The 15,935-nt window shown below is 35.1% G+C and overlaps 1 protein-coding gene across 5 annotated transcripts in view; it reads right to left on the bottom strand.

The window, feature by feature from the left end:
- XRCC4 (X-ray repair cross complementing 4) overlaps nucleotides 1–15,935 on the bottom strand; it is a 316,828-nt gene that overhangs the window by 174,355 nt on the left and 126,538 nt on the right. For all 5 annotated transcript variants that reach the window (XR_006716996.1, XR_006716992.1, XM_045497214.1 and 2 more), the window contains exon 7: nucleotides 6,619–6,763. Coding sequence is in view for 3 of the 5 variants with exons in the window: in XM_045497214.1 (XP_045353170.1) it covers nucleotides 6,619–6,763 (145 nt within the window). In the remaining 2 variants the exon portion in view is untranslated. The remainder of the gene's footprint in view (nucleotides 1–6,618; nucleotides 6,764–15,935) is intronic.

Genomic DNA, 15,935 nt, shown 5'->3' with positions numbered 1-15,935 from the left:
GCAATTGGAATTACTCATGCATGAAAAGACAGTCTCTCACTCTTTTATGAAAAATGGAGAATGTGTTATTCATTGATCCACAAAATAATTGTTTAAAATTACTCAGTGTGTGACCTTGGATCCGTTACTTACATTTTCTGTACCTTTGTGCAACAGAGTTTTTGCATTATGTGACAGAATTTGGTTAATGATTCCATAGTACATAGCTCCCACTTGACACGGTATTATTATTTTTTTAGAGCAAACTCAAGGACTTAGAAAATTACATTTGTCTTGGGTTACAAAATATTTTGAAGATATTGGGAGTGACACATTTTTTTTTTAGAACTTTCAAAACATACCACAATACTTAATTATAAAAGCTGTGACCATTACAAATGCCATTATAGCTTACTATTTTTTAATAGTTGATATTTTCTTATATGGCTAAATAATTATTTTCACATAAGGATGGATTTTTACTTTGATACAGCGATAACATTAGATAATCTGTTGAGAAATTATCTTCATTATAGGTTTTACATTTATTGACAAATTAATATGCTAACTTTTCCTGTGTGAAAGTTATCTAGCTGTTCACTAATCATGCTGCTATTCACTCATTAAATGGTGTTTTAGAGCCCAGACACTGAGAAGTCACCTTTGCTTTGCCTGGTTCTTTATACCCGTCTGAAGAAAAACCTGCTGTGTTTCTATCTAGAAAGGAGCTAAGAGAGGGTCAGAATGAAGAAATTGAACAGACTTGAGTCATCTTTATGTGGTTTCACTATTTAGTATTATCTTATTCCTGAAATTGTATTCATATATATATACATATATGTATATGTATATACATATAAATATATATATATGTATATATATATATATATTTTTAATCAAAAGCAAATAGGGTGCCTGGGTGGCTCAGTCAGTTAAGCGTCTGACTTTGGCTCAGGTCATGATCTCATGGTTTGTGAGTTCAAGCCCCACATCGGGCTCTGTGCTTACAGCTCGGAGCCTAGAGCCTGCTTCAGATTCTGTGTCTCCCTCTCTCTCTGCCCCCTACCTTTGCACTCTCTCTCTCAAAAATAAATAAACATTTAAAATTAAAAAAAAAAAGCAAATATATGAGGCTTGACTTCACTTTTCCATCTTTAGTATAACATAAACAGTATACTTTAATATTATCTTGTAGAAGAAGGTAAACATTTCCATAGTACCTCTCACTCACATTTTCTGATAAAAACTGTATTGTGTATTTTACTATTTAGTATTTTTATTGGTACAAATAACTTTACTACAAAGTCTTCTTTTGTAGACTTCTGTAGACTTATTATGTATTTAATATTCATAATGTGCCCATAAATTTTAAAAGTTTATTTACAAATTGATTTACTTCTCTCAGTTGAAAAATAATGCAATTGGTATCAAACACAGCTAAATTACAATTTCATAACTTTCTAAACACCTTTTTCTCTGACAACTTCACATGTACATTAGTTAATGCAGATGTGGGTATTTACTACTGAGGGCTGAAAAGAAAGTGGCCCCTAATTCTAAACTTCTTGTGTCCTAAACCCTCTTTGAAAAATTCTAGGGCCTCTACTCCTTTCAAATATTCCCACTGGGCATGTTCCACATTTATTCCTTGACTTCCCTTGGTTTCTCCTGGTCTGTATTTCAAAAACAAAGTGGAGGAAGGGATGATCATAGGTACTCCGACTTAATTTAAAATTTTATTATGTCTACTGGAGTTTATGCAATTCATTTCCTCTTTCTGGAACTTAGTTTTCTATTTGCAAAATGAAAGGATCAAACCAGATGATCTGTAAACTTTCCCACTATCTATAATTTTATTATGCTTTTAACTATGCACTACTTTCAAAACATAAATATGAGTTAGCAATAAATTATTTACACATTTATTAGGTATTAGCAATTAAAATTCATGAAAAAGGGGGGGGCACCTGGGTGACTCATGGTTCATGAGTTGAAGCCCCGTGTCGGGCTCTGTGCTGACAGCTCAGAGCCCAGAGCCTGCTTCGGATTCTGTCTCTCTCCCTCTTTCTGCCTCACCCTGCTTGAGCTCTGTCTCTCTATCTCTCAAAAATGAATACACATTAAAAAAAAAATTTAAATTCATGAATAAAGTAAGGTTAAAAAATGCAGGATGTTGATGAATGAGAAAATTATTTTTTTTTTAATTTTTTTTAACCTGTATTTATTTTTGAGACAGAGAGAGACAGAGCATGAACAGGGGAGGGGCAGAGAGAGAGGGAGACACAGGATTGGAAGCAGGCTCCAGGCTCTGAGCCATCAGCCCAGAGCCCAACGCAGGGCTCGAACTCACGGACCGCGAGATCATGACCTGAGCTGAAGTCGGACGCTTAACTGACTGAGCCACCCAGGCGCCCCGAGAAAATTATTTTTTAAATTGATGTATTTATAAGTATTTCACATTATAAAATTTTTAGTGTATTTCTAAATACCATGGGTTACTCTGTACTCTTAAAAAAACTAAATACTAATGTATGCTAATCTGTGTATATACTAATCTATACTAATACTAATCCATAACACAAAATCATGGTAACTTTTAAATTTATTTAAGCATTTATTGTGATATTGTCATTGGTATAGTGACAAGGTATGAGAGAAGAGAGAGATACAAAATATATAAGAATTGTGATAAATTTTTTATATGTGACCTCTCATTTACATCTTACACAAACCCTACAAGGTAGATATTAATTTACCCTTCTTACAGATGAAAACAACTCAGACACAGACTTATATAATTATTTTTCCAGAGCAGCACAACCAATATTTTGTTGCAAAGCCCATGCTTGGTTCACTGCCTGAAGGGGCTTATAATCTACTGAGAAACAGGAATATACACAATTAATCTTGTGACTGCAAGGACAGAGTGAGGGGATAACACCAGCCTTAAGGTTCTGGATTGGAATCTTTAGAATTATACTCAAAATTTTTAAGTTTATCCTAAGTGGGAGTGGTTTTAGGGCATTTTATGTGAAATCTGAGATCTACGTTTGATCTGTGTTAGAGAGGTATGTTTAGAACTAATGGATGGGGTCTCTAATCCCATTTCACCAGCATGGCAATATTAGAAAGTCAGAATATGTTACTTGTGTATCATATTTAAGTTGTGTTCATGGTTAAAAAGTATAATAACCTAGCTCCTTATGAGTGAATAAGACAGCATTATGAAGTGGTAATTTTAACTTAGGTAGTAGTTTTAATTTAAAAACATAAAATAAGGGTTAATCATCACTATTTGAGAATGAGTTATTTTAAGTTTTCTTTACAGTTAATAGCTTGTTTTTTGTTTTGTTTTGTTTCATTGAAGCTTTCTACTGTTTTTTTTTTTTTTTTTTTTTTTAATTTTTTTTCTTAACGTTTATTTATTTTTGGGACAGAGAGAGACAGAGCATGAACGGGGGAGGGGCAGAGAGAGAGGGAGACACAGAATCGGAAACAGGCTCCAGGCTCTGAGCCATCAGCCCAGAGCCCGACGCGGGGCTCGAACTCACGGACCGCGAGATCGTGACCTGGCTGAAGTCGGACGCTTAACCGACTGCGCCACCCAGGCGCCCCATCTTTCTACTGTTTTTGATTAAAAAAATGGGAAAGAACGAGCACTTTAAACTTTGGGGCGCCTGGGTGGCGCAGTCGGTTAAGCGTCCGACTTCAGCCAGGTCACGATCTCGCGGTCCGTGAGTTCGAGCCCCGCGTCGGGCTCTGGGCTGATGGCTCAGAGCCTGGAGCCTGTTTCCGATTCTGTGTCTCCCTCTCTCTCTGCCCCTCCCCCGTTCATGCTCTGTCTCTCTCTGTCCCAAAAATAAATAAACGTTGAAAAAAAAAAAAATTTAAACTTTAAGAGCCATAATATTTGTCTTCTGTATTCAAAATGGAAGAAAAACCCAAATGTATAAAAAAATAAAATTAAATAACAAAATATATACTTTTTCTCTCTGCTTTACTTGGGCAGAGCAAGAGGAATTGTAGAGCAGGGTATCAACCACTCAACACATGATTGATAAGTGTTACACTAAATTTTCTTCAATCTTTAAAATTCTTCCTGACATCTAACATATGTTTTCCATTTCTTCTTAGGACCAGTTGAGCCTTAAGGTCCAAAGTAATAAAATTAGCAGACAATTCAAAGAAGCTGATATGGTTTTATATCAACTTTTAAAGTAGTGAAAATATACAAAATAAGTACTAACATGATTATCAAAATATAGAAAAGGAAAACATGAATTGCATATAATTGGTAGAAGCAAACACATTGCCTTTATTAAAAAATCCTGAATAACATATTTAGTCTTGATTCAGATCTAAACTTCTTTCATCTCTGTACCATGTGTACTGGAAACCCGTTCAAGCAATATCATGTAATCAGAAAATGTTAGTAACCTCAAAACCTTGTATATGCTTCACACGCAGAATGAAAAGAACTAAGGTGCAGCTCTCTAACATAAAACCAGTACATTTCATTCTTCCTCCAGACCCTGAAATCTTCATCAGACAAAACAACTGAACCAAAAGTTCCATGAAGACAGAGGCTGTCTGTTTTCTACTCTCCTGAATCCCCAACATCTAGTTTCTGTCTAGCACACAACTGATACTCATTGCTCATTTGCCTACAGAGTGACTGAATGAAGTACAGAGCTTGAATACTTCAAACTGCTTGTAATTTTATTTTTTCCTATAATGATCTATAGGAATAGTCTGGCTACTCTAATACTTACAAATTGGAAATATTTTTGGTTCATTATTTAAAAGAGAGAATACATGGGTGGCTCAGTTGCTTAAGCGTCTGACTCTTTGATTTCAGCTTAGGCGGTGATCTCACAGTTGTGAAATCAAGTCCCACATTGGGCTCCGCATTGACTGTGGAGCCTGCTTAAGATTCTCTCTCCCTCTCCTTCTGCCCCCTCCCTGGCCCATGCTCTCTCTCTCTCTCTCTCAAAATAATAATAATAATAATAATAATTAATAATAATGATAAATAAAAGAGATAATACAATACCTTTGAATTCTATGAAGCCAGAGGTTTATGAGCTAATGAATAAATTCAGAAGCTGAGTACAAACCAGTAAGTACACTGGGTTTTTGTATGTATTGTCTGGAGACATAAGGGTATAAAAACCTAATGCATTTTCAATACCAGTAAATCAAGCCAATGGTGGAGAGAATAAAAACCCAATGATAAATAGACAAACAAAACAATTTCACTCTTAACTGTACAATGCTTACTTTTATACCATAAACTCAAAAACTCCCTTCTGTCAGGCTGTCAGTTTCCTGAAGGCTTGGACTGTGTCTGTCTTGGCATCCTCAATGTCTACAACAAAACTCTTTTTTGCTCTCAGGAACAAAAACTTTTATACTTTTAAAAGTGTAAAAAAAAAAACAAAACTATTTCACTTTTGAAAGTTCTTGAGGATCTCAAGAGCTTTTGTTTATATGTATTATATTTATCATATTCAAAATTAAAAACCCGGAACTTTTTAAAATCTTTATTAATTCATTAAAAAAAATAAACCTAGTATATGTCAACATGAATATGATATTCTTTATGAAAGATCATTATATTTCAACAAAAAATCTTGTGAGGTCTATGTTTATACTTTGTAAATCTGTTTCATGGCTGGCCTGAATGAAAAGAGTTGGATTCTCATAAGATTCCACATTTAATCAGATGTGACATGTTATTCTAAGTGAAATATATGAAGAGACTGGCTTCACACAGGTATGGAACTGAAGAAGAGATGAGCTTGGGGACTGTCCTAGGGGGTCATCATTCCACACTGTGAAACCACTGATCTGTAATATCATTTGTCATATGGCTATTGTTCATTAACTATTTGCTAAATTAATAAAAAGTTTAGGGAAAAAGAAATAAACTCTCAGGGCATATAGATATAGATAGATATAGAGATAGAGATAGATAGAGATAGATAGATAGATACACAAATGATTGGTACATTCATTTAGGATTCAACTGATAATTATTCTTTATAAATGCTATTTTGCTGAAATAAAATGTTAATTATCCCAACTCCTCAATTCACTACAACTAAATTGGGATGCATATCAAAAGAGGGTATCTGAATGAAAGAGTGAAAATCTGTAAAATTAAAGCATGTAATCAAAATTTTAATAGAGAGATAGAGATGATTAGGAAGAGACATTTCACCTGAAAAAATTCCAAGCATAACCAAATCAGGTAGCTAATTCAAATGCTGTATGAGTCTGCTTAAAGCAGTAAATCAGATTGAAACACTACTGAACACAAGCTGGATTCTAATATTTTTAGTGTCTACATGCCATTTCTAATTAATCTATAAAAACCACAAGAAAAAACATTTTGATTATATTTTTAGCACTTCTGCTTTAAATATTAATAGAAATTAACCAAACACCAGAGAAAAGACATTGATTTGAACATTTTACAATTTCCAAAATCACAATTTTTGTTGTTTAAAAACAGCCTTAAGTAAATTCAGATTTTTAAGTAAATAAAATTCTTGAGATCAGGTATTAGATTTTTAAAATAATATCTCATCATGTGGCAATAAATAAATAAACGAATAAATAAATAAAATTACTTACTTTTCCTTTTCTTGAGGCTGAGTCACCTGAGAAGCCATTTTAGGTTCCGTTCCAAGATTTTTTTGCATCCGCTGCCTCCTCTTTCTACTTGGTGCAATATCAGTGACATCAGGACTTGAAATGATGGAATCATCTCTAGAAGTAGCTAAAATAAAATGATATGAAAATGTGACCCAATGAAATTATGCATATAATTTGTAAGAACTTGCTGCTTTAGCACTGATATGAAGTGGCACAATTAAAATATGGCACAACTCCTTTTTTTGTTTTAATTCATGAAGATTTGGTAAAGCGAACCAGCTAGATTGTAATACTTTAATATAAAACATAAAGTTTACTGTATACATGGAGTAACTTGATCAAAACGGTCTCTGCCTATCTTGTACAACAACCTTCCCAAATACATGATAGGCAGTTTGATCTCTCAGTGCTAGAATTAGATAGAAGTGCCTTAGAGGCACCTCTAAAAGGCGTCTGGGGGAAAAACACTGCTATAGGAATAGGATGAATCAAATTGATAGTAAACAGTAATTATGAACAGGAATGGGGACTTTTGCTAGTGATCCAGAGATAATTTCATACTCTTCAGCCAACCGTGGGGAATAAGCACAAGAGAAATGTAAGAAAACTCAAACAAATGTCTCTACTGAAGCTAACCCATTAAACTACCCCTAAAAGTACTTATACACCTGAAACAGAAGCAAGAAAAGAAACATGTTTGATTTATATTCCTTATTCTCTATAAACAACTTAGTTCCAAAGAGCTTTAGGGAAGTTCAGAATTCTTTCATCTAATATAGTATACTCCATTCTAATACATATTTATATAAAAGAGCCCCTTTGCCATTGGTAAATAATGAACAATATCAACATAATTTAGACTTTGGGTATCTTGCTGCTTCATAGGATTTTTTTCTAGCATGTTGACATTTTATAGTGATCAGAAGCAAGTTTTCATCCCAATTAAAGAGAAAGTCTTAACAATGTGTAAAGTCCTAAAAAAGTGCAAATGAGCGGCTAAAAATCCTGTACAGGTCAATTCCTTTAGTATACATAGGGGCTAGTTTAGTGGAGTCAAGAACCCTACACTTTACAACAGTTAAGCTTTCTGTTCAAGAAAGAAGCTGTGAACATGTTTCTCCCTGTAGCTTGAATCAGAACTTCAATTTTGATGAAAAGTACTGGAATCAAATGCACTCAGTAACTGCCATCTCCTTGATTTGAGGGGAAATGTGATACAGATGGTTAGTTGACTGAGATGTTAGGTGAAAATGTTGGCAGAGACTTAGTGGAGTTAATATTTTCATTAGGTTTGTAACCAAAGAACTAACAACAACAATGTAAAGCTGCATAGATTTTGAGTGGTATGCCTAAAATTAATTTCCCCCATAAGCTCATTTTCAGTGCACAATTCTGCAGAATGAGTGGTTTATCAGGCACACATGTATCACATTCTAGAAGAAAAGTCTGTATTTTGAGTTCTCACTTGGTGTACCCCATGCTTCTCTGGGTGGCCTGAAATTACTTGAATGTTGTTGACCACTCTCTTGAAAGTGTTTTGTTTTTATTTGTGTTCTTAAGATGGCTACTATTTTTCAGAACGTATCGGTAGACACTTCGCTAGAACTTAATACTGTTACCTTCATCTTACTGATAAAGAAACCACAGCTTTAGAGAGCTTAAGTAACTTGACCTCACACAGCCTTTGAGTTGATATTTTATCACATAACAACTAAAACATATTCCTCTCTAATGGATAAAGTATTCCTTGATAAATATTAACTGAATAACAATCTGAAGCTGTGTAAGTTATTACGGCACAGAATTCCACTAGGTTTCTTATACTTTATTTTACTAATCCCTACAAATGAGTTAGAGAAAAGTAGACAACAAAGGGAGTTTCTCTGAACACAAGCTGAATAACTTCCTTAATTTATTAGGCTATGAGAGGACTATGGAAGATACCTGGTTTCCTGATTTCTTTCCCAGTTTGCTCTCACCTAGGATTTACTCAAGTCACATAAGCAATAAACAAAGTACAGACTTGTCTATGAACAAATCTAGTAAGAGTGTCAGAGTTATTTCAATTGTTGATAGACTTGAAAAATGAAAAAAGATTGCATTTAATGACATGTTGGACATCCAGAAGGCAATAATATTAAATTTGTTTAAATTAAAATGTTAAGGTAAAATTAAAAAAAAAATTACCAAGAAGTTCTGATATTCAAATCAAAACTGCCAATAATGACTTAACATATTGGCACCAAAGAGGATGTTTTACATGCAATATGGTTACACTATGTTATAAGCTTTAGGATTTACTTTAAAATACAATGCATATTAAATGTGGGTTGTTAGGGTGAGCTATAACCCTGGTGCTGCTAGCATCTACTGAAAGATGCACAGCTCAGGAGCAGATTGTTGGGATTCAAAGCCCATACACTTGAGGGAGCTACTAGAGGCACTTTTGTTATTCGTATATAAATGAATAATAGTTTATTAATTAATATACTGAATGACAAAAATGTGTATCACTTGGTGAACACAAGGCACGAAAACAAGCAAGAGGAATATTGCACATAGGCTCTCATGAGTGAAATTAAATGTATTCCAGATACACAAATTGACTGAAATATTTTAGAGGTACTCTCCACTACTTTATGAAGAGAGTATAATCCACTGAGGTCTGTTTAATCTTGGAAATGATACTCTCTGCTAAATTTTTAAGTGGTTCTGGGTCCACTTGTGAACTCTGGACAATTGTGGTCACCTGATATCAGAAAGAATCATCACTCTTGCCTCAGGAATCACTGTATTTGCCAAAAGTAATCTTCTTATATGAGAGTATGACTGAGACCCCTAAAAAGACAGACAGCTGGAATTTCTTCAAGTTTATATAACCGGTTCATAAATTATTTTGTGCTTACTTATTAGTAAATACTGAGAATTGTACGTGTGTTCGGGGGAACTTAATCTGATAATTTACTATTATCCTCATACTTCAATCTTAATATCTTTCATTATTTACCACAAAGAACCTAAAAGTTGTGTGTAACCAAGTGTTTCTGGTCAGTTCACCGCACCATTTTTATTCTTTTTTCTTGAAAATTACAGGGTAGCCTATCTATAATGTGGTCATGAGGGAAAAGGGCTAGCATGTAAGTTAATTACTATTTAAACGGAATATATCTTTTTTGGTTTTGTTTTTTTACTATGGGAAACAGTTTTCCTTCAGTTTATTCTACACATGTAATAGAAAACTGTATTATAATAGATTTTCTTAATTCATATATTCCTTTAAAATAAAGTTTTGGTTGGGGCACCTGGGTGGTTCCGTTGGTTAAGTGTCTGACTTTGGCTCAGGTCATGATTTCACGGTTGATGGGTTCAAGCCTCGCGTTGGGCTCTGTGCTGACTGCTCAGAGCCTGGAGCCTGCTTCAGATTCTGTCTCCATCTCTCTGCCTCTCCCCTGCTTGTGCTCTGTCTCTCTGTCTCTCTCACATATAAAAAAATAAATAAGAAATAAATAAAATAAAAAATAGTAAAATAAAATAAAGTTCTGGTAATGTTTACATAGTCTTTAATGAAAGGGAAAAGGTTCCATTCTATTCTTTCCTCTCCATCAATGCCAGAAACCAGGAAGAAGAGGCACAAGTTCCACACCTGGTACCTAAGTGTTAAATTTTTTTTAATGTTTATTTATTTTTTAAGGAGAGAGAGAGAGATAGAGTGCAAGTGGGGGAGGGGCAGAGACAGAGGGAGACACAATCTGAAGCAGGCTCCAGGCTCTGAGCTGGCACAGAGCCTGATGCGGGGCTTGAACCCAGAGACTACAATATCATAATCTGAGAAGTCGGATGCTTAACTGACTGAGCCACCCAAGGCGCCCCTGGTATACACACACACACACACACACACACACACACACACAAATGAAGTCAAATATGGGACTTCCAAGTCTGTATTATTCATAACCTTACTTATTTTTAAGGGCAACAACTGAAGTTTTCACTTTTAAGTACTGCATCCCATTTTTAAGGAAAAAATCAATTCTTACTAACTTTACCAGATTGTATACACTTATTTTACATATGAAAAATAACTTGAAAAGATGGACAAAAATGGCAAATGTTCAAAGATAACGAGAAGAAATGTGGTCTGGTTGGAGTAGTGTCCATGAAAGATGCAGAAAATGACTGGATAAGTATGGACAGCAAGGAAGGAGGGGAGGGAAAAAGGAGATCCTAAATAAATACGCTAAATAAATTTGCTACCTTTCAAATCTAGGCGGAGAAGTATGAATTTAATATTGAATGTTTTTTTCCCCTGAGATTTCACCTCCAGAATTCTCAGTTTCTATTATTATCATCAGCCTCTATCATGACAATTTGTCTTTCACCATTTCCAGGATTTTGTTTCAAAGAGAAAACAAAAGAAAAGAAAAAAAAAAAAAACAAAAAAACTACTGCCAATGAACTTACTACAGCTGAAACACTGATGGGCAGAGCTGTGGGATGAATTTCAAGTTCCCATTAGGTTCACTGAATCCAGAAAATGGAGAATCTTTACACAAGCCTTGTTATTGTGAAAGGTGGCTCCAGAGAAAGCCACACTTCTTCTCATCTGACAGAAGAACTGCAGGAGTTTGGCAGGAGTAGTTCAGACATGAGAGGCAGTGTTGGCTTCCCTGGGTACTCTCCATGTCTCAATGTCCAGACAAAAGGACACTGTTGGCTAAACTGCCAGCCATCTGCATAAATCTCATAAATTTACCTGGTAAACTACCCGCTAAACTGCATACTCTCTTCCAGCACAGCCCAATTTGGTCACTTCGTTCACGCTAGTAGCTCCAATCCACAGCAATCTCTCCTTTCTCTGTAAGTTTCACACACACTTCACTACACACACACTGTCATATACTGTTAACTCTTTTTGTGGATACCTCTTGTTTCTCCAGTTAGATCATGAACACCCTCCAGCCAACGGCCATGCCTTATACTTTGCTATATCCCTAATGTATTACCCACTAGTGTTATAATGATCCTGAAATCATTGTTTCACTGTATGCTAATTTTGATGCAAATTTTAAGAAGTAAAAAAAAAAAAAAAAATACTGTTATAATGATAAATGTGAAGACTTGAACCCTGTATATTTTATTTTTAAATCAAAACTTACTCATTTACGGCCCTCTAGATGAGGTGTAGGGAAAAGTAGAATCAGAAGATCTGGGTCTGGGTCTCTACTTCTGCCATTTACTTTGACCATATTACAGAATTTAAATTCCTAAGATGAGAAGCATATTTTAAACATGATTTCTGACATGATTAAATGAGATAAAATGTTTTATAAATTTTTATAAATTTTTAGTTAGTTTATAAATACCAGTATTTAAATATTTTTAACAAAATTTGTATGTCCTTATAAAAGATCAAGTTGAGATTAATTTAGATGACTCTGAGGAACTTTTAGGCTATTATCCATAGCTTAAGAGAGACATAAAAGAAAAAAAACCAAAGTAAGATGAATTTATGGTTTTCCAAATTCAAAATTACCCAATTGTCATAGAACTATTATCTGTTATAAATATACGGTACCCAGTCTGCTGTGGCTGCTTTCACTATTTTATTCATTTACTCATTTCACAAATATTTATTGTGTTTACATTCAAGAAGTCATTTTGTTTTATTTCAAAACACATAAAATATTGAGAGGAAACCCCAAAATCCAAACCTTAAGATACTACCCTATGTAAATCTGAAACTTCAAAAAACACTATTTCTTTCACTAGGGAAAACAACCAACCAGTGACTTGGGCTACTTCATGTTCCTGTAGTTTCTCTTACTGACAGGTATAAAGATAAGTAAAAAAGAAGCTGAGATAAGGTAGGTCACACCATTCTTCAATGACCAGTATCTTAAAGTGGCCTATCTTGAGGTAGTAAATTTCTAATCTGACCAAAGAAGCAAACATTATTTTCCCTCACCATTCATCAAAGAGCCCTTTTTCAAATCTGTAATCAGTTGCTACCCAGTTTTCACAATCTAATCTGAATAAATGATAACCACCTTACACAAAAGGTCAATGGTTTAACTTATTAATCAATAATCACCAAGTAAACTGATAATTAACATCACACTAAACACTTAAAAGAGTGTGTGTGTGTCTGTGTGTGTGTTCACATATAAATACTTTTCCAAAAACCAGCCTCCTCTTTTAGCCGGCACAGCTGGAAGTGAGACTTAATGACAAATACCTACTGACATTGGGGTAATGGAAGAGGTCATCTTTGGAAATCCAATACTCTCAATGTCAGAGGCAGGGTGGGCTACTAAAGATAAAGTACAGACTCCAGAAGTATTCACAGCAAAAAAAAAAAAAATGATAATTTGAATATATTAAGTATTGTTCTGCACCTACAAAACAATGTGATTGTTTAAAAACCTGAATGAACTCATTTCTTTAAATCTTAAAGATTCAGTCATTCCTTTACTTTATTCAACACATATTTATTAAGTGTTTTCTATGTGTCAAGGACTATCCAGAAGATACCACTACCAGGTATTCAAAAAGATTACAGTTAGGTAGAGAGGAAGAACACTACTATTTACAAGAAAACCATAAGTCACATAAGCAATTATAAAGGAACTACTTTAAAAGTTCTAAGGTGCACCTTTCCAACCTTTTACTATTTTTTCCAAATTAATCTGTGAAGATTTTTCTTTTTCATTATTAAGCACTAATTATAACTTGATTTCTCACATTACTTTTCTTCTTATATGAGTATTTCTTTTGAAAGCATAATCATCAGTACCAGATGGCTCTGAGGTAGACTTCCCAAAAGAGAAAATTTAAAAGGCTAGCTCACTTTGAGTAAACTGACAAGAAAATATTGGGTTTTAAAATTAAGTTTTGGGTTGCCTGGGTGGCTCAGCTGGTTGAGTCCAACTTTGGCTAAGGTCATGACCTCCCGGTTCATGGGTTTGAGCCCCACATCAGTCTCTGTGCTGACAGCTCAGAGCCTGGAGCCTGCTTCTGATTCTGGGCCTCCCTCTTTCTCTGCCCTTCCCACACTTGAGCTGGCTCTCTCACCCTCTCTCCCTCAAAAATAAATAAACGTTAATTTAAAGCAGAGATAATACCTATCCTTCTCAAGCTTTTCCAAAAAATAGATAGGGAAGGAAAACTTCCAGACTCATTCTATGAAGCCAGCATTACTTTGATTCCTAAACCAGAGACCCAGCAGAAAAAGAGAACTACAGGCCAATATCCCTGATGAATACAGATGCAAAAATTCTCAATAAGATACTAGCAAATCGAATTCAACAGCATATAAAAAGAATTATTCACCATGATCAAGTGGGATTCATTCCTGGGATGCAAGGTTGGTTCAACATTCGCAAATCAATCAATGTGATACATCACATTAATAAAAGAAAAAAACAACCATATGATCCTGTCAATCGATGCAGAAAAAGCATTTGACAAAATTCAGCATCCTCTCTTAATAAAAACCCTCAAGAAAGTCAGGATAGAAGGAACATACTTAAACATCATAAAAGCCATTTATGAAAAGCCCACAGCTAATATCATCCTCAATGGGGAAAAACTGAGAGCTTTCCCCCTGAGATCAGGAACACGACAGGGATGTCCACTCTCACTGCTGTTGTTTAATATAGTGTTGGAAGTGCTAGCATCAGCAATCAGACAACAAAAGGAAATCAAAGGCATCAAAATTGGCAAAGATGAAGTCAAGCTTTCACTTTTTGCAGATATCATATTATACATGGAAAACCCGATAGACACCACCAAAAGTCTGCCAGAACTGATACATGAATTCAGCAAAGTTGCAGGATACAAAATTAATGTACAGAAATCAGTTGCATTCTTATATACTAATAATGAAGCAACAGAAAGACAAATAAAGAAACTAATCCCATTCACAATTGCACCAAGAATCATAAAATACCTAGGAATAAACCTAACCAAAGATGTAAAAGATTGGTAGGCTGAAAACTATAGAAAGCTTATGAAGGAAATTGAAAATATAAACAAATGGAAAAACATTCCGTGCTCATGGATTGGAGGAATAAATATTGTTAAAATGTCAATACTACCCAAAGCAATCTACACCTTCAATGCAATCCCAATCAAAATTGCACCAGCATTATTCTTGAAGCTAGAACAAGCAATCCTAAAATTTGTGTGGAACCACAAAAGACCCCAAAAAGCCAAAGTAATATTGAAGGAGAAAACCAAAGTGGAAGGCATCACAATCCCAGACTTTAGCCTCTACTACAAAGCTGTCATCATCAAGACAGCATGGTATTGGCACAAAAACAGACACATAGACCAATGGAATAGAATAGAGACTCCAGAATGGGACCCACAAAAGTATGGCCAACTAATCTTTGACAAAGCAGGAAAGAATATCCAATGGAAGAAAGACAGTCTCCTCAACAAATGGTGCTGGGAGAACTGGACAGCAACATGCAGAAGAATGAAACTAGACCACTTTCTTATACCATTCACAAAAATAAACTCAAAATGGATAAAGGACCTGAATGTGTGACAGGAAACCATCAAAACCCTAGAGGAGAAAACTGGAAAACACCTCTCTGACCTCAGCCGCAGCAATTTCTTACTTGACACATCTCCAAAGGCAAGGGAATTAAAAGCAAAAATGAACTATTGGGATCTCATGAAGATAAAAAGCTTCTGCACTGCAAAGGAAACAATCAACAAAACTAAAGGCAACCAACGGAATGGGAAAAGATATTTGCAAATGACATATCGCACAAAGGGCTAGTATCCAAAATCTATACAGAACTCACCAAACTCCACAACCAAAAAAACAAATAATCCAGTGAAGAAATGGGCAGAAAACACGAATAGACACTTCTCTAAAGAAGACATGCAGATGGCCAACAGGGGCGTGAAAAGATGCTCAATGTCGCTCCTCATCAGGGAAATAAAAATCAAAACCAAACTCAGATACCACGTCACTCCAGTCAGAGTGACTAAAATGAACAAATCAGGAGACTATAGATGCTGGAGAGGATGCGGAGAAAAGGGAACCCTCTTGCACTGCTGGTGGGAATGCAAACTGGTGCAGCCGCTCTGGAAAACAGTGTGGAGGTTCTTCAAAAAATTAAAAATAGATCTACCCTATGACCCAGCAATAGCACTGCTAGAAATTTACCCAAGGGATACAGGAGTGCTGATGCATAGGGGCACTTGTACCCCAATGTTTACAGCAGCACTCTCAACAATAGCCAAATTATGGAAAGAGCCTAACTGTCCATCAACTGATGAAT

The sequence above is a fragment of the Leopardus geoffroyi genome, chromosome A1, assembly GCF_018350155.1.
Source record: "Leopardus geoffroyi isolate Oge1 chromosome A1, O.geoffroyi_Oge1_pat1.0, whole genome shotgun sequence".
Taxonomy (NCBI): Eukaryota; Metazoa; Chordata; class Mammalia; order Carnivora; family Felidae; genus Leopardus; species Leopardus geoffroyi.
The sequence above is the reverse complement of the archived record's forward strand: the minus strand, read 5'-3'. Positions and strand labels throughout refer to the sequence as shown.